The sequence below is a fragment of the Dermacentor albipictus genome, chromosome 2, assembly GCF_038994185.2.
Source record: "Dermacentor albipictus isolate Rhodes 1998 colony chromosome 2, USDA_Dalb.pri_finalv2, whole genome shotgun sequence".
NCBI lineage: Eukaryota > Metazoa > Arthropoda > Arachnida > Ixodida > Ixodidae > Dermacentor > Dermacentor albipictus.
In genome coordinates this window covers 130,530,422-130,548,768 of record NC_091822.1, presented here as the reverse complement: position 1 = coordinate 130,548,768, position 18,347 = coordinate 130,530,422, and the positions used below count along the sequence as shown (strand labels likewise).

The window sequence follows — 18,347 nt, the reverse complement described above, 5'->3', positions numbered from 1 at the left end:
GGTATGAAGGCGGGCCCTTGTGAACTCTGATGAATTCCATTGTGCTAATGTCAAGTCACGCGCAAGTGCGGAAAAATTTTTTCGCTGCGTCGGCTCTCGAAAGAGGAATGGAAACGCAGTTGACGCCGACATGGGCAGATCGGGCAGCTGTGTCTTCTCGATCATTGCCATGTATACCACAGTGACTAGGCAACCACTGATATATTATATCGTGTCCTTTGTCAACTATGCGATGGTGGACGTCTCTGATCCCTGCGACGAGCTGCTCATGTGATCCATGGCGCAGTGCTGAGAATACACTCTGTAGGGCTTCCTTGGAATCACAGAATACTGACCATGCGTGGGATGGGTTCTCCTGGATGTAATGAAGAGCCGAACGCAGGGCTACCAGTTCTGCAGCTGTCATTGGTGATAGATGTGACGTTTTGGCTGTATTTTGACGTATCTTGTTGGTATCACCGCAGCAGCTGCTGAACTTGCAGATGTGACTGAGCCATCGATGGAAACGTGTACGCGGTCACTGCTCCCCCTATGGAGATCTCTGCTTGTAGTCTCCACCATGCATGGTCTTTTGCCATTGCGTTGTTTGATGTCATCGTTGTTGGGCATTGAAAAGTAAAAGGTCTCAGTCTCATTCGAAAAGCGAAGCATTGATTGCGATATCAGTGTGTTAGACAACTACACGAAGCAAGGCTCACAGTATCATTGATCGTAAAAATTGCTGTGAACATTCGCTTACTATTTAGGTCACCAAACGTGGTGCCTCGCGTGCACGGCAAACATGAGCATCTGAGCGTGAACATGAACATGAACATGAGCGCGGCCATCTCACGCGGCCATCTCATGGCCGCGAACACACCAGCACGATGAAGTGTCACAGTAGCGGCGAGCGAATTGCCCTTCGGGCTGCCTCCCGCTTTAACGCAATGTTGGTGCGAGAGGACACAGCGCCCGCGAAGCCATCAGCCCTCGGAGAGCGTAGCCTTTGTACCCAAAACAGGTTACCTCCAAGATATGGCGCGCGCGGTCGCGTTCAGCCGCGCCATACACAGCCGCCCCTGTACTAGAGGAAACGCGCAAACCACCACTAAACATCCACCTCCTCCTCCTCCTCCTCCTACCCCCTCTCCCTCGCCAACTCTAGCCAACTCTATCACGCGCTCATCTCCCCGCTCTTCCTTGGCGCACCAGTGCGCATTGACCCAATCCCGCTCACGGCGTCGCGCAAGACGCCGCCGCACCAAGCCACCAACCTTCTCGGCCTCTCCTTCGCCCCTACAGCTTAATACTTTCTATAGACTTTATATGGACTTTATACGGAACATCACGCCGACGCTGGTGGAAATTCACCTGGAGTACCCAGTAGAAAAACAAAACAAGGATACTTTTAGCGCAACAGTAATTATGCGTTGGATTATTCCTAGCCGGGAACAATCATGTAACCCTACAAAAAAACTACGTCCATGATAGGGTAAAAGGGTAACTGCAATGGAGGGATCTTACCATGGCTACTAGTCAATTGCAACAACTCATCAATAAGCTTTTAATGCGAAGCGTAGTTGACGAGTTCCACTCAGTTTTCCGTAATGGGTGTCTGGCATACGGTCTCCTTCGCGAAGCACCAGAATGATCGAGAAGAATGGATGACGTCAACTTTCCTTATATCTGTGGGCTCACGTCTCTCTTTTTGGATCCGCCAGCATGTATAACTTATATTGAATTGCTACTATACTCCAGCCTATCATGTGTGATTAAGTGCGCTGACAGCATTAGGAACTATTGGCCTGCTACTCTTCTGGAATTCAGACACGGAAGAAAGTAACATGATACATTGCTGGCTACCAACAATAGCAATGCACCGTAATATTTCTATTTTATTGCCCAATTAGTGAGTTTTTATTGGGATAAGTATGAGCTACTATATGTACATTTGAAACAATAACCCCAGCATTAACATGATGGCTACGATTCGCATAGTTGTGTTTGGTAACCCCCTTGCAAATTCAACATACTAGATCTGCGATATGTAGGGCAATATCTGCATGTGCTGAAATGCCACACGCGCTTTGCTTACAACGAAGGTGCTTGAAGTTTTGAGGCGTTCATACATTGATGAGACTCTTCGGATAGCTTTAGTGGGTCGGTTCGTGTGTGTGTGTGTGTGTGTGTGTGTGTGTGTGTGTGTGCGTGTGCGTGTGTGCGTTTGCGTGTGCGTGTGCGTGTGTGTGTGTGTGTGTGTGTGTGTGTGTGTGTGTGTGTGTAAAATAATTAACTATAGGGTTTTACGTGCCAAAACCACTCTCTGTCTCTGATTATGAGGCACGCCGTAGTGGAGGACTGCGGAAATTTCGACCACCTGGGGTTCTTTAACGTGAACCTAAATCTAAGCAAACGGGTGTTTACGCATTTCGCCCCCACCGAAATGCGGCCGCCGTGGCCGGGGTTCGATCCCGCGACCTTGTGCGCAGCAGCCCAACTCCATAGCCACTGAGCAACCACGGCGGGTCGTGTGTGTGTGTGTGTGTGTGTGTGTGTGTGTGTGTGTGTGTGTGTGTGTGTGTGTGTGTGTGTGTGTGTCTGTGTGTGTGCATTAAATTTCTCAATCAGTGCCCGTAATAGCCCGCTACGCCATCGCTTAGGCTGGTGCAAGTTAAAGATCCCCAGGTGGCCCAAAATATGCCGGAGACCACTTTTTGCGGCTGCTTCGAAATTATGTCATGATATTGGCAAGTAAAACCCTATAAATTTTAATTGGTTAGGCTAACATTTGCAGGCTCCCATTACTCCCCATCCTTTAATCTTGCGATGTCCTTCTCAGTCTTTCTTTTTATCACAAAGCAGGGCAGACAGCAAGCGGTGAAACGTAAGCAAGAAGTACGGACACTGGATGAAGCGCACGGCAGTGACGTTGCTTGGTAAGCGAGTGACGAGAAATGTTAACTTTGAAAGCCTCAACGCAATTTTTCCAGGTTCTCTGTAAACAGAGAATTAGACGTGAAAGGATCGCTTTCGAGGAAGCAAGTTCTCAAAGAAGCGTTTTAATTTTTGCACATTTTCGCATTCTTTCGCAGCGTTATCTGTTGCGTTGGCGTCTTATCAAGATTGTCGTCAATACCGGACAACGATTACGGCTATGGTAAGACAAGAGCATTCCTTCTTTTTTGTGACACACACACGCACAAACACACATACACACGCACACACACGCACGCGTGCACGCACACACACACACACACACACACACACACACACACACACACACACACACACACACACACACACACACACACACACACATACACACGCACACACACACGCACACACACACACATGCACGCACGCGCGCACACATGCATACACACATACACACAAACACACGCACGCACGCACATGCACACACTCACGCACTCGGACATACACACCACGGTTTTGGATACGAAAACCAAAATGAATGGTGCTCTTGTTTCCGTTCTCTGTATTAGTAGATGAGCAGTTTCTTCGTACTGAATGTGTCCTAATCCTCGCCGCAAGAGCGCAACAATTCTATTCCAATTCCCTTCTCCCTTTCTGGCTCTGCCAGCATTCCCCAGTATCGCTACGGCTACGCCTGCACCCGGAAGGTTCGCCCGTCTGCTGATAAGAAAGAAACAGAATCGACGAAAATGAATCGCTGCACTGTACGGGCTCCGCAAAGAATATTCCAGCCACTATATCGAGTTTCTTGGAAGGTTTTCGAGGCCCTAGCAACAACGCGCGGGCACGTTGTTTTGTTGTTCTGAATGTCAAACAGCTGGTGCGCAAAACACACTACTTCGTGAATGTTTCCATGACGTAGACGTACCGCGCGTAGGTTTCTTTATTGAGACGGAGCGGAAGAAACACGAAAACTGCTTGGATACAATAGCCACAGCGCCCGCTGTCCAGCTGCTGTGACGAACTGATTTCGTTTATAGCTCCCGTTTGTCTGACGGCGACGCTCCAGATGCACACTGGCAACGCGTCTGGAACATTCAAGAAGTGGCGTCACATCTCGGAAAGGAACAACCGTCAGCCGTCGTTGCATAGTGGCTATGGCTTCGCGCTGCTCCGAGTTCGAGGTCACAGCGTCGATCCCGACGGCGGCGGCCGCATTTATATGTAGAGGGGAGGAGGGGGGGGGGGAGTGAAATGCAAGAGCCCTTATTGAACTTACATTAGGGGCATGTTAAAGAGCCGCGCTCTGCCAAAATTAGCTGGGAGTCCGGCCATGTATGGCGTGCCTCATAGTTTGATGAATGTTTTGAGATAGATTGCCGAGTTATATTTGGATGATTTCGACGCGCCCTGTCGATATAAGCTAGCGGGACCAAAAAGGCTACCTGCTGTGTTTTAGCAAGGGCAGTGAAAACGAAATTCTCCAGCTTTGAAACTTGATCGCGGTACTGGCTGTACTTTGCCGAGGCGCACAGCAACGCCCATTCAGCCCTTTGGAACTTCTATACGTAAGTCAGCCTTAGTGCGTGCGCAGAGACAGCAATTATGGCTCACCGCTTGGACAAAATGAATTACGTGTAATTTCGCGGGTAATATTGTACTCTGAAGACAAAATTTTCGCTTAGCTTAAAGAGTATATAAGAGGTATTTCTTGCGAGCAGACTCACTGGTCATCTGATCAAATTCTTATGCAGAGGCGTGTGAACGTCAGATGAAAGCAATTGTTAGGACAACATGTATTTGATGCTCTGAGAGCTGCATAGAAAAAGAAAGAGAAACCAATAAAATAAACAGCGGCAGTCTTACGTTTCTCAGTTGGAGAACAGCACCAACTATAACCACGCTCCGAATAGTAGTACATGCCTGCCCTTGCAGATAGTCTTGAGAGATTGTGCCAGCGCCGATCAGCGACAGCGTTACGTAGTTATACATATGGAAAAATTGACGAGATGCACGAATTCAGACGAAGCGGGTGATGGTGCAACCATTACCGGCATGGCTGCATTGCGAAAGTGCGCTTCTTTAGTGTTCAGACTTCAAAACATATTACTTCGGGGAAAAAAAAAAGGAATGTCGTTGGAGGCTATCGTTGGTCAATACTTTTCCATCGGTGTTGGCACACACTGCTCTTTGAAAATGTCCCCCGGTATTTACAGCCGGAGCCCCTGCTTAAAAAGCCGAAAAGCAGAAAACAAGCCAGCTGTTGACGACAGCAAGCCGATCCCGACGTTGCTATCCATGCGAAAGCGCGACCTCTACAGCTACGACCTACAGCTATGACCAGCTATGACCTCTATGAATACAGCTACAGCTATGAATACAGCTATGACCTCTATTACTCATTCTCATCCACTGCGTAGTGCGACGCCGAAGAAATCCCGTATCACCCTCAGTGGCATGTTGGCATTTTATTTTTCTCTTACAGAAACGCGGGGGTGCTACCCTGGCAAAAGTGAGCGTTGCCGTCGTTCGTTTAGCGGAAATCTGATGCGGCTTCTCTCGCATGCGTGACCACATAGAACAACGAAGCTTGCCCACACCTTGGCTTGTGCGAGAAAGCAAACAACAACAACAACAACAACAACAACAACAACAACAACAACAACAACAACAACAACAACAACAACAACAACAACTGCAACAGCGACAATAACAACAGAAAAGAGCGCAGCTATGGGGAACGCAGCAGGGATGGCGCAGCGCAAGTGCAGTACATAATATATACAACGAAGATCTCTTACATTAATGCGCAATATCGAAATTCCTTGGCGTAAAAAGGAACTTGTTCATAGGATAGACTTGGGTACACATGGGGTCCGTTTAAATTCATTGGTCTGCCTCACGCTTCGCGGATCAACACGGCCGGTCCTTAAAGAGTGTCTCGCACTGGAAACGCCATCAGGGATGAGGCAACACTGGGCAACGCTTTAGCCCACATTGCCCACAAACGACGCTTTTTTTTTTCTCAGCGGCACTCACACACGTGAAAAATTGGGCTAAAGTTACGAGGGCGGGAGTATACTGATTTGTCTTCTCAATTTTAGCAAAAACAATTTCTTATCCGGCCAGTGTCGCAATGTTTTCGTGCCATCGAGACAATTTGCGGCGCTGTGGCGTAAGGGCCACAGAGGCGCTCCTTAAGGCGTAACAAAGGGCAGGTTAAGGGGTGACAAGAAGACAGACAAAGTGGAGCACGAGGCGTTGCCCCCTAAAAACCCGACTAGCCCCCAGTCGCAGGATTACTAGCTGCCGCATCACACACTTGTCTCCTTCAGAGAACACGGCGCTCCTATGTTCGCCTCGGGACGCGTTCTACATTTGCTTTACTATTTCATTTAGATTTACATTTCATTTAGAAGTTAGTTCAACTGGTCGGACGTCCAACTGAGAATGGCATTAGATTCTCTTGATTATATTGCGCTTAGTGTCACACTGATGATTTTAAGTGAAGGAAAGGACCTGGACGTACGTAGCGCAACGTACGTCCACGTCCTGTCCTTCACTCAAGAAGGAGGAGGAGGAGGAGACAAAGGGGAGGAATGACAGGGAGGTTAGCCAGTGTAAGTACTGGCTGACTACCCTGTACTGGGGAAAGGGGTAAAGGGAATAAAAGGAGTAAGAAGAAGAAGAGGAAAAAAAATGGCCGACAGCCCTACTTATGACACCTGCGGCTGCGAGGAGACCTTTGCGCACCTCATTTGTGAGTGTCGCCGTTACAAAGTGCCAAGAAAAGTGCTCCTGACCGCGCTTGAAAAACTGGACAATCATCCCTTTGCAGAGGAAAAAGCTCTAGGACACTAGTCCAGACGGGTTTCGGCACTCAAGGCCTTAAGGCCTTCGCTGAAGTTTTTAAGAACATGCGAATTCTGCGATCGCCTTTGAGTGTTGTAGCGCGTAGTATCGTGTTACTGTGCGAATTTTCTGGTTTTTACTTTTTTTCCTTCACTCAAAATCGTCAGTGTAACACTAAGCGCAATATAATCATGAACGTTCACCAACTAGCCCCCTACATTGCTTTACTAAATAGGCATTAGATGCGTCTACCAAATAATGTGAGCGAGGCTCCTTCTTCACCGAATGGACTCCAGCGAATGTCTTATATTTCGCTTCGTTTATGAGTCAGAAAGTACTTGACATTTGCTTGGATATTGAAAGGTCGTTTACCTCAAGTATTGTTATTCAATTCGATTCAATTATTTCGCTATTAGAACACCCAACATAGTTCAGAACGCACAGAGGGAATGTATTGGCCAACATTCCCTGCAAAAGAAATGTACCCCCGACAGATGACCACATTGTAGCAACTGTTGCTGGTACAATACCAAATTGGCCATAAGTGTTTGCAAAGAACTTCTTCACAGCAGTCGCCGCTAAAAATGTCTTGAGAACAATGGTAGCCATAAACGGCTACCATTAGCCATAACTTGTTTACTGTTTTTTTTTAATGAAAACTCGGCTGAGAGTTTAGACATTCGCAGTCCGTGATCAGACGCAAAGTAGACCACACATACTGCCGCCAAACTTTGAGCAAGAATGACGAAGAATAAAAAGGTAAAGGCAGAGCTGTTTTTTTTTAGCCATTGTGTTAAAAGTGTATATAGTCTTTAAGTAAAGCACACATTAGAAAGTTTGCCTGCTCGCGAAGCTCATTGGAAGGACCTCATTTATTTATGTTTCCGGCTGCTTTATCTTACGCCCATAACCCTGCAGTCTTGATATACCTGACTCGTCGGACGAAGTTGCCGAGCTGGTCTATATGTGGCATGACGCAGAGGGATGAGAAACTACAAAGTTTTTTTTTCTGAGCCGTCAGCTCCAAGGTCAACGCTTAACCAAACGAGAAACGTTATTATAGGCAGGCCATTCTGCAAGGCTTTCAATGTCTGTTTAGACTTGCCTAATGCTTCAGAAGATCCTGACGCGAAGCGCAATTTACTTCATTTGTAGTGTCAGTGAAATCTCTAACAATGTAATGCGTTTATTGAGACTAACTTCTGCCTGTACATTTACCCAGAATAGATTTGCTATAGAATCACCACACTCCCGGATAATTCATTTTAATATGAATTACATATAATTTGGAACAATTACGCAGTCCCGGGTTCTTACAAGAATTATCGCTTATAAAAAACAAAACTAAAAAGACATGACGAGAACTATTTCACACAATTTTGTGCCACATTCCCGATCAACAGGAGAGCTTGCCAAAGTATAAATCAAGGTACATAAAACTCGGAGGCAACCGCAATTAAACAAGGGCTTTTTTTCAGCCGAACATGAGTGCAGTTTTGATGAGTTGTGATCGAGTGAACGGGTATGGCGCCCGGCTCAGATGGCGGAAAGCTGCGTGGTTCGAATCCCACCGCCGGACACCGACCGGTTCATAACACGCGTAAAAGCAGCACACCGTTGGGGCGTCCGGCTTTCCAAGGGTGCGTTGCTTTGGAGCGGGTTGAGTGATCGATTTTTTGAATGACTGATTAATTGATTCGATTAATTTCACCACAAGGATGATGGAGTCGATGATAACAACCAAAAGAGCTTGAGTACGGTTACTGCATATATATTGATAACCCACGCGATAAGACATATATACAGGTGTAATAATACATGTACATAGGATAACCCTACACGCTGATATTTAACGGGACACCAACCAGAAATAATAGATCAATTTACAGTTAACGCTGATACAGCGTTATTTCGAAATCCCGTTTTCGTTGATACCACAGTTGCTTACCAAAGAGAAAATTAAGGACAATATCATACTATATAAGTTTCGCAGTGAAACCCCAGCGCTGGCATGTCACCCCGACGTCACAAATTTCCAACAAAAATGTTTGTTAAATATTGGGACTAGTAGCTAAGTAATGTTTCTTCAAAATAGTACTGTTAAGACTTTGGTTCCCTAAGAACAGATCGCGGTTTATATTAGTCGATAAGCGTTTACGTAGGCGCAGGCAAATACCGTGAATATTCATGTCATTATGGGAAGCTGGTGCAGGAAATTGTAAGTGGTATCACCACTGGCGTTTTGTTTTCGCAGGCTTTCTGTCTTACCAAGCCTCTTATCACGATAGGAGTATCTGTCCCGGTATTGTGGAAAGGTCATTTACTGAGGCACAACATGTAATTTTTCTCTTCAGTGCTTCTTTAAGGGGACTAAAAGGCACAGCTAAAATCATTTCACTTACAACCGCAGGACAACAGCACATGTATTTCAAAGTACTACAGGGGATTATTTGATGGCTACAGCTTGGATCCTATTCCCGGGGAAAAGTGCACGTCCACGGTGGTAAGTTCATTTCTAAAATATTAGTTTATACGGTCACCCTAGCATTGAAAGGTCGACTGCAACTAAGTGTCGGACTGCTTGAAGAGCCCAGTGTAACATAGTGTAGATAACGAGAAGCTTCCGTGCAAAATTTAACATTTGAGATAGGCGACAAAGCGTCACGAAAAAGCTTACAAAAGTAGCCGTCTTTGACATTCCGAATGAGAGAGAGAGAGAGAGAAAAAAAGAAAGGAACAGCGCCATTACCGCCAGCCGGAAGTGACGCACACTGGTGGCACGGCCCCCCACCATGACGCCAAGGATAATTCTCCGCCGCACATACGCTTGCTATTGATAGCGCTATGAAATGCCCAATCCGGATTTGGCTTCTATCCGTTGGCCAAGCTGGCGCACGACAATGGCGGTCCACATCACGTGGCACGGCCAGTCTGATCGCGAATGGGTGCTCCGACCCGGCCGTGTACAGTTGCACGTTGCTTCGACTGCTGCGCATGGCGTCCGAGATTCTCTATTCAAACGTTCTGTATGCATTCCAATGCCGTACATGTACCGTATGATTCTTACGGAAAAGTTACGGAATTTTTACGAAATCCACATAGTCTTCGTAAGAATTATACGTAAACATAGGAGAGAGGAGAGAGAGAGAGAGAGAGAGAGAGAGAGAGAGAGAGAGAGAGAGAGAGAGGAAATGATACATTAAAGGTAGGGAGGTTAACCGGACAGAGCCCGGTTGGCTACCATACACTGGGGAAAGAGAAAAGGGGACGGAAAGATTAAACGAAGGAGATAAAGTAGATATCGTTCGGTCGCTCAGCCCCGATCACAGACGATGACTCAATCCGGTAGCTTTAAAATATCGCAGCAGTGCTTTTGTGGCCTTTTGTAGCTGCGATATGCGAGGTCATGGTCCCAAGATCTTGTTCAAGGGGAACGGTTTTCTATCTAAGTGGTTGAGAACTATGCAGAGGTCATGTCTTTCATTTTCAAAAAATGGGCAGTAGCACAGTAGATGTTCTAAAGTTTCCTCGACACCGCAGGCATTGCACTATGCGCTAACAGCCATTCCAATCAACAACGTATATGCATTGGTGAATACGACGCCCAAGCGTAAGTGGCACTGCAGCATTGTTTCCTCATTACGCGCAAACATATATGAAATTATTGAAATGCCGTACTGAACGTTTCTATTGGAGATTGGATGCCACGCTGCTGCGTAGTGATACCGAGGCCACCGTGGAGGGCCGCGACGATTATCTCTCTCGCTGTCGGTACGGTCAGGCAATAACGTGCTCTGATTGGTATCTGTGGTTATCCAGGCATGGCGACGCGAGCCAGCCCGAGCGCGTGGCGCCCGCGGATGCCTGCGGAGCGCGCAGAAATCTCAAAGGTGGCGAGCTGGTACTTACGTCATTGGCGACAACCACCAGGCGCACCCGTCGTCCGTTTAGGGGCTGTAGATGGCTACTAGCTAACGGGAAACCAGCCCTGCGGCTTCGCCACGATCGCTTCGGTTGTAGCTATGCTCATCATTTACAACAGATCTCGCCAAAGTGAAATGTCATTGTAGTTGGCCTTTAGGGCAAAAATGCAAATAACGAAGAAAGATCACGCATAGCATGGCTTCAGAACTTTAAGCCTGTGCGACCACCTGTGACTGACTCAGTGGGGCAGGCTTGTGAGCGTAGCAGTGAAGACTGTGACCTTCTTTCTTCCTCCTCCTCTTTCAATCCCCTTTCCCGCTTCCTTAGTGCAAGGTAGCCTACCGCGCTCAGCTTGGTTAACATCCCTGCCTTTCCCTTATGACTTCTCTCTCTCTCTGTCTTAAGCCTCGTAAAGTAGCACAGAAGACATGGACGACATCATCACTTTATTGCTTACATGTCCTGCCTATACCATCGCACAAATGAACCGAAGAGGGGGCAAAATTAAGGGCGATTCCATTCTGAGAAGGTGGATGACCAACGGAGCTCTATAAAACTACGAAGAAAATGAAACAGAACAACAAAACAATATAACGCACATATGCAGGTTGTTATGTTTATCTCGTGGCCACAGAATTATGGCTTTATGGTCGCTACGATAGACGGCCACGGGCTTTGTGACGCCACTGGAGATGTCCTTAGCGAATGTTAGTTGTATGCACTACCTAGGGCGCATCGTGGTGACGTTGGTCTCGGTGTAACGTCGAAGGCCGAACCTCTTCAAGAGAAGCTCCAGGTATCACTTTCCGTCGGGACGAGAAACATCGACGTTAAAGTCACCCACAATGATGATGGGACTGGGGTCCACCAGGAGGACCCGCTCAAACGTGTCGATGATGAAGTCTTCAAGGCCTCTCTTTGAGGTTTCGGGATGAAAGTACACGGTGGCGGCAACGATTCCGTCCCCAGTCTGCAAGGCGTACGCGTCGGCGCATTCCACGGCAAGGTTCTCGCCCGTCGTCAGTAAGGCATACGGCGCAACGGCCGCGCTGTCGTTGTTTGCGGAGATCGCAGCGTACCAAACCATCATCCATCGTCCATCACCGGTTTTGACACATCTGGACTCAAACGCAGCTGGTGCACATACGCCGATACGATTTCGCAATGTGCTGAAGCTATTTTTAGCTCTGTAGACGCAGTCATCGTTTTTGCCTACGTACATCGGGAAATGGTGAAAACTAGCCTAAGACAGCTCTGCTGCAAGAAGTCTCGACATTAGAGGCCGATTATCGGTTGATATTGTTAAAGCTAGCAGTTGAAATCTATTTATCTTATACGCGGTCCATGAACGAACTGTCCATATAGGAGAGGACGATGGACGACGTGCTTACGCACTCGTCACCATATGACATTGTTCTTCTGGCTTCAAGAATGAGCACCGTAACTTCGTGTCTATTTTCGCGCACCATTTGTGCTTATCGAAAAAAGAAGAAGCTATAACGTCGAACCAACTGCACCAAGCTCCCGTCATAACCTAAAGACATAACCTCTAGCGCAAGGGCAGCACAACCACAAGAAATACATATGGAAATATGCACTTCGTTTGTAGTTGTCCTCTTGAGCGACTTGATGTGGTTGAGCAAGCAAGAACTCGCCCAAAAACAAGTCCTCCTGCAGTACACGTATTACATAAGGTCCTTGGGGTTTGTGCTTGCGTTCTCGGGAGTCGTGTAACGCACGACGCTCTTGCATTGTCTTCCGCAAGGTGGCGCACGCTGCTAAATTTTCCAGGCAAGCGTAGAGGGCGACGAACCGTTGCAACTTGCGCCGCGGTAGCTAATCGAATGACAAGAAAAAAAAAAGAAACACCGTCATAGACACAGCATAAACTAAGAGAGTTGATCGCGGGTTAGTGCGTTCGTGTTTTGTCAGAAATGTCGCCATATTTTATAAGATTATTATTTTTATAGCTGAAGAAGATTTATGCGGTGCAGTCCGACGTCGTGGTTACAACTCTGTACCCAGTGTCATAGGTAGGTGCGACTGCCGCACGTGAGGACCACCTAAATTGGCTTATAGTGATAAATTGGATCTGGGAAGGGCTACATGGCCATACCAAATTAGTAAAAAGTTTGTAAATGAATCGATAGATAGGTCCGCCGGAATAAGGATAACGCAAACATTCAAACGCTGTTTGCGCCTCCTTGACTATTGGTTTCTCAGATTGCATTACTGCACCGAACCAGGTACCGAGTTAATGGCATTGAACAAATATTACTCGAACGGCGAACATCGCGTTCCGCACAAAGATGGGGGTGATGCATGTCGTGTACCCTATCAGAGTATTAATTAAACTCGCCCATTTCTTCTCTATTGCAGGAAGTTCTGCTGAACTGCAACTGCGACTCCGGTGGCGTCATGCCAGGCCGGCAATATTGCGTTGTACGTTAAGTGTGGTATCTCTGTACGCTCTATTAGCAGAAACAAGGTTCTCACTACGCGGCAGGGACTCCCGTTTTAAGCTCCCCAATAGAAGAGAGAAAAATCAAAAAAGGAAAACAGCCTGCGAACAAGGTATACGACCTTCCATTTCCTGCTGTAGCTGAAAAATGAAGAAAGAGAAAAATGATTCAGAGCCACCCTACGACCGCCATCATATTACCATCTTCAGTATTGCAGTTCAGAATATAACGATTACCGTGCCCCCTTTCGGGCATTTCTTCGGTTCCGCGTCAGCCGGTACAAATGACACTGAGGCATGCTCGTTCCCGGTATGAAAACGCGTGGGCTAGAAAGGGGCGATAAGATAACCAACAAGAAAAAAGAACGTACAGAAACCATCAACGATGATGGTTGATGTAAGTGAATAGCCGAACGCTTCTTAGAAAGCAGTTCGCTTTGGTAAAAGAACGATCCCATTGAAGGCGTGCATTTGTTGCGAGGACATTCAGGCAGGGTTCGCTTCGTTGCGCGTATTTGCGTAGAAAACAGAGCCGTTAAAGAGCTGGTTTGTAGTGGACGCATGGGTGACTGTAGCCGACTCATCATGTTTGCGAAGCCCACCGCGGCGCGAGCGCTGGAGTGATAGGCGACTAGCCACATCCTTTCCCCGTCACCAGAGCCTTCTCGCTCTCTCTCTCATCGTCCCCATACCCCCTTCCCCCAGTGCAGGGTAGCAAACCGGACTTGCGTCTATTCAAGCTCCCTGCCTTTCCAGCCTTCTATTTCTCTCTCTCTTCTCCCGCTGTCGGCACAGGTGTGGAGAGAGAAGGTGGCGGGGAGCAGATGAGGGGGCTGCGCTTCCCGGATGCTCCGCCAGAGCATCTAAAACTTTAAACGTCGCCCAGCTCTCGCTCTTGGTCACATGCGCTTCGAGGAGCTATATTGTATATTTTGCACTCGTCGTGGACTGCAACCCCAAAATCGGTTGTGCGAGAGCACATGGCCTTTGCATCGGCACCGTTGTATTGGTGGTGAAATTCCAACCGTCAGCAACCATTGGCCACGAAAAAAGGCGAAAGAGCGAAATAGATCTATTTGTTTTAAAGCAAATGCGTAGGAACCTCATGCTACATCTGAGCGAGAGATGTGTGAAATCGGCAAAGCGTAAGTGGTGTCCCCCTTTTTGCTCCTATACGTGGTGCAATGTTTTACTCGATCATACAGAATTTTTAAGTTTCCTGTGGCAGACAGCGCTCTTGAGCTGGATTACCCGAAGTGGTGCACATTAATGACACGAGAAATCGAAAGGCATAGTTGGACAAATCAACAAGTATTTATGAATTAACTATTAAATTAATTACTTTGCAGCAGATATTGAAATTTCAGAATTGCGGTGGTGAGTTTGCAAGGCATATACACTTAGAGGGAATTCTTAGGATGGCACGCGATTCAAGACATACGCCGTCAAACTAGCGGTTCCACTTGCTCTTCTAACAAACCACCGTTTTATGTATTGAAACACAAGATTACCTGAGACGCCCATGGGTTTCCTCGCCAACTTGGGGAATTCATATATCGGAACTGGTGCCATCCTAAAAAGTCATTACAAGTTGATACGCCTTAATTGCGAACTGACCGCATACAGTTACTTAATTTCAATATGTGACGTAAAGTAAATAATTTTAAAGTTAATTAGCAACATTTTCGTGTAGTAAATAGGGGTGTTTACATTTTCTGTCTTCTAGCTTAAACTAACGTGAACGTGGTTTTGGAGTTGCCGTATCGGCACGAATATGACGCGAGCGTCTCGTTTTTTTTTCTCGAAATTTTCAGCCTCCGAACGCACTTCGCATTATGTTCGGGTTCGAGACACTTGTATAAGCGCAAAATGTACAGTTTTGCTGCTTTTTCGGAGAGACCGAAAGTTCCCCTAGCTCGCTTCATGTTTGCGGTCACGTTATTTACGCGCACATACGGTATTTGAAGGAGCGCTGTTGTGTCCGCTTTGCCGCCTCGGCTTTCTCTGCATTGCCGTGGGCAGTCGTCCGCGAGCATGCATTTCGCCTTCGCGAGGCCCTTCAGAGCGCCAAAAACGTCGCTCGGGCATTTCGGCCATGCGCCGTCAAATCGCAACTATGCGCACTTGGCATCTCGACCCGCCACAAGCGAGCCCCACATAAGCGCGGTCGGGTCGGACTACGTAACATGCAAGCTCTGAATCTTGCGTTGGCGTCACGAGAACAACCTTTCGCGGCTCCGGCGTTAAGGAGAATGGAACGTATTTTTTTTCTGCGGCGCTCAATAATAGGGAAAGTGTTTGCAGACGGGCGCCCGAAAAAAAAAAGAGAGATAACGTTGCATTAGGCCCTCAGTTATTGCATGTGCTGTGTCATAATGTTTTATGCGCAAAATTTACGTCAAAGCTATTTTGCAGCCAACGATCAATAATTCCAGCGCGACAGTTATAACAGGCACCTGGTTCTTGTTGGATGATTTATTGCCGAACCGCTATAATTCCTATCATCCGCTAAATATAGCCTGATGTCTCTAGCTCACCTAATTAGAGCTCAGTTATAGATAAGCATGTGCGTCAAAGGTAGCACCACCTTAAGCGACGATGTGCGTCAAGGTCACATAGCTTGGCAGGCTGCAGCACGTCTGTGAGCTCCCGCTGCTGCCGCCACCGAAGGAGCATATACGTTTTTTCACGTGATGTGACAGCTCTGCGTAGCGAACAAAAATAGCGGGTAGGTGTCAAAGCAAAAGCTTTCTTTTTTTAGCCTAGCGACATTTCGACTGACCGATCAGCAATATGGCCCTCGACCCACAAACATATACATGTTTGTGGGTCCTGCATATGACTAAGATAGTAGAGCAAAGGTCACTCGCGGCAGAGCGCGTTCTTCCGTGTCACCGCAACCACCACGGGTGCGTCACGTGATTAAGGTTGAACGCTTGGAATGGCAGCAGTTTGAGGATGGCGGCGCAATCATCTACGTGCGAGCAGAAGGTCATCACAGCGACCATGTTGTTTATCTCTGTCAGTGAGGGCCCACAGGCCTATATAGGGGAAAATAGAAGAGAGTGAGAGGTGGCAGCATGACGAAGTCCAGGATGTATCGGGGGCAGGAGTTCGAGCTTGTTCATATCCACAGCCACTGTGGTCGGAGCGTTAGGCCTTCCAATGGCACAGGCGTAAAGCGTAATGAATCGCACTTCTCAACGTGAGGTGCAGGCGGAGCAACACAGGTGGAAAGCTTTTTACGGGTAAATCCGGATATTACGAAAGAAAGATAACCTGGTCGAGACCGGTCGAGTTATGCAGTGGCGGTAATTCCACAGTGAGTGGAGATTCTGGACGTAACAACATTTTTGGTGGAAGCTACTGTGCACGTTTGTTAAAGAGATTTGTGCGAGTGGTGTTTCCATCTAGGAAGGAAGATGACACTGAGATAATTACCAGCTGTGGACGAAGCTATGGAGGTTAGTTTGTGTTCGTATGCGTGTGTGCTTGCGCGACTGCGTGTTCAAGACCGGCACATTGAATAACCTGTCAAATTCGACTCTTTTATGCGTTTATTCACTGTGCTTGACGTGTTCACTTGCGATTGTTGAATCCATCGGGAAGCTTTCGTTGATTTACTTTTCTCGCTTGTGATGGCGTACAAATCATTACCATGTTGATTTACACAGCACGACATCACGAGAACAGAAGACGACAACACAGCAAACATTACTGTCGGAATTTGTGGCTATGAAAACTGCACTCTTCGGGACTTCCGTGCAAACTTCGAAGTGGACTTGAGGGACATGCAACTGGCTCGTAAGCACTATTTTTGAGGCTTAGCACGTGTTCGTTTGTTTTTGAGATTGTGTTATTTCTCTAATTCTCTCTCTTTCTTTCTTGGGCCCCGTTGATAAAAAAAAGATGGCGTCCATGGTTTAGTGCATTGACGCATGGTCACCTCTTTTCTTTTGCCGACTACATTGAATGATGTTCTTGAGAATGTACGACGGTTCAGCATATAGCATTACTTTCGTTTCAATTTCATTAAACTAAAGAAAAATATAAAAGAACTCCTGTGGAAATAAAGCGAAATACACTTTTACAACAACAACAACAACAACAACAGCAACAACAACAACAACAACAACATAATAAGTCGTGTGCTCATGAGAGGTACATACATAATGGAAATATAATAATATCAGTTTATCCTAGCAAGAAGCTTGGCACGCTACTCTGACTAAGCTGGCGAGGGCTAAAAAAAATAAGTGAGAGAAGGAAAGAGCGCCCACACTAATAACAGATGCACACCTGCGCGAAATGCATCAGCATAGACGTTATACGCAGAGTCTCATTGACGGGTGCATTACGCAGGATTGCTATAAGCACCTTGGTCGGGTTGCACTTCAATATCAGAGGGCGTCCCGCAGCTCAAGGCGCGTGTCGCGTCGTATGTTTAGCACGTTGCTCAATACGCCTGAGGTTTCAAGCGTAAAGCGATCGCTCAAATAGAATGCTCGCATTACCTGAGTTCAGTGCAACGAAATAATCACTGAAGTTAAATTCTTTCCTGGCGGATTCGTAGTCGTCTATTGATGCCAGCGTGAATAATGGTTTCCTCGCAGATATTCTGAAGCAGTTTCCGAAGCCTCCTTGCGTCCCTGCTAACATGAGCGTCACCCCACAGGTGAGCTGCGTTGCGATATTCATTTATATAAGGATTAACTCGAGTTCCCTTGAGGCAATGTCCAAAAGGCGTATATATCGCGATTCTTCACAAATCAATATATAGACATAAAACAGGGAACAAATCAACAAATATATTCAATTCCTAAGTATTGTCAAACTGAAAATGTGTTTGTTGACAGTGAAGTTCATCTCTTCGCGTTAGCCACACACTTTTCTTGCGATAGCGCTGGAAGGAGAGCTAGGAAGGAGCAGAAAATTATGGTCCGAGGAGCTCGCAGCCGCAATTACTATTTGAATCAGTTTGTCGACAACGCAGATTGTCAGGCTGGGTGGACGAACAATACAAACGACCAGAAAAAAGAGCGCTACGAAGTAAGTCAGGTAAGTGCACGCGCAAAACTGCATAGTTTCTTGACCGACTTTGGAAAAAAGGAGTGACGCGAGAGACCTACTGCGCGGTCAAAGCGCAAATACAGGAGAACCGTGTTTCTATTGATGTTTTGTTTGGGGAATCCATACA

At 46.9% G+C, this 18,347-nt stretch overlaps 2 protein-coding genes across 3 annotated transcripts in view; one reads left to right on the top strand and one right to left on the bottom strand.

The window, feature by feature from the left end:
- LOC135912540 (uncharacterized) overlaps positions 1-18,347 on the bottom strand; it is a 328,642-nt gene that overhangs the window by 168,754 nt on the left and 141,541 nt on the right. The window lies entirely within an intron of this gene.
- Positions 2,818-18,347, top strand: part of LOC135912534 (uncharacterized) — a 46,395-nt gene continuing 30,865 nt past the window's right edge. Inside the window, exons 1-6 of the mRNA XM_070534705.1 lie at positions 2,818-2,915; positions 3,072-3,136; positions 9,176-9,268; positions 13,069-13,131; positions 16,825-16,954; positions 17,764-17,825. Of these exons, the coding sequence (XP_070390806.1) occupies positions 2,888-2,915; positions 3,072-3,136; positions 9,176-9,268; positions 13,069-13,131; positions 16,825-16,954; positions 17,764-17,825 (441 nt within the window). The 5' untranslated portion in view covers positions 2,818-2,887. The remainder of the gene's footprint in view (positions 2,916-3,071; positions 3,137-9,175; positions 9,269-13,068; positions 13,132-16,824; positions 16,955-17,763; positions 17,826-18,347) is intronic.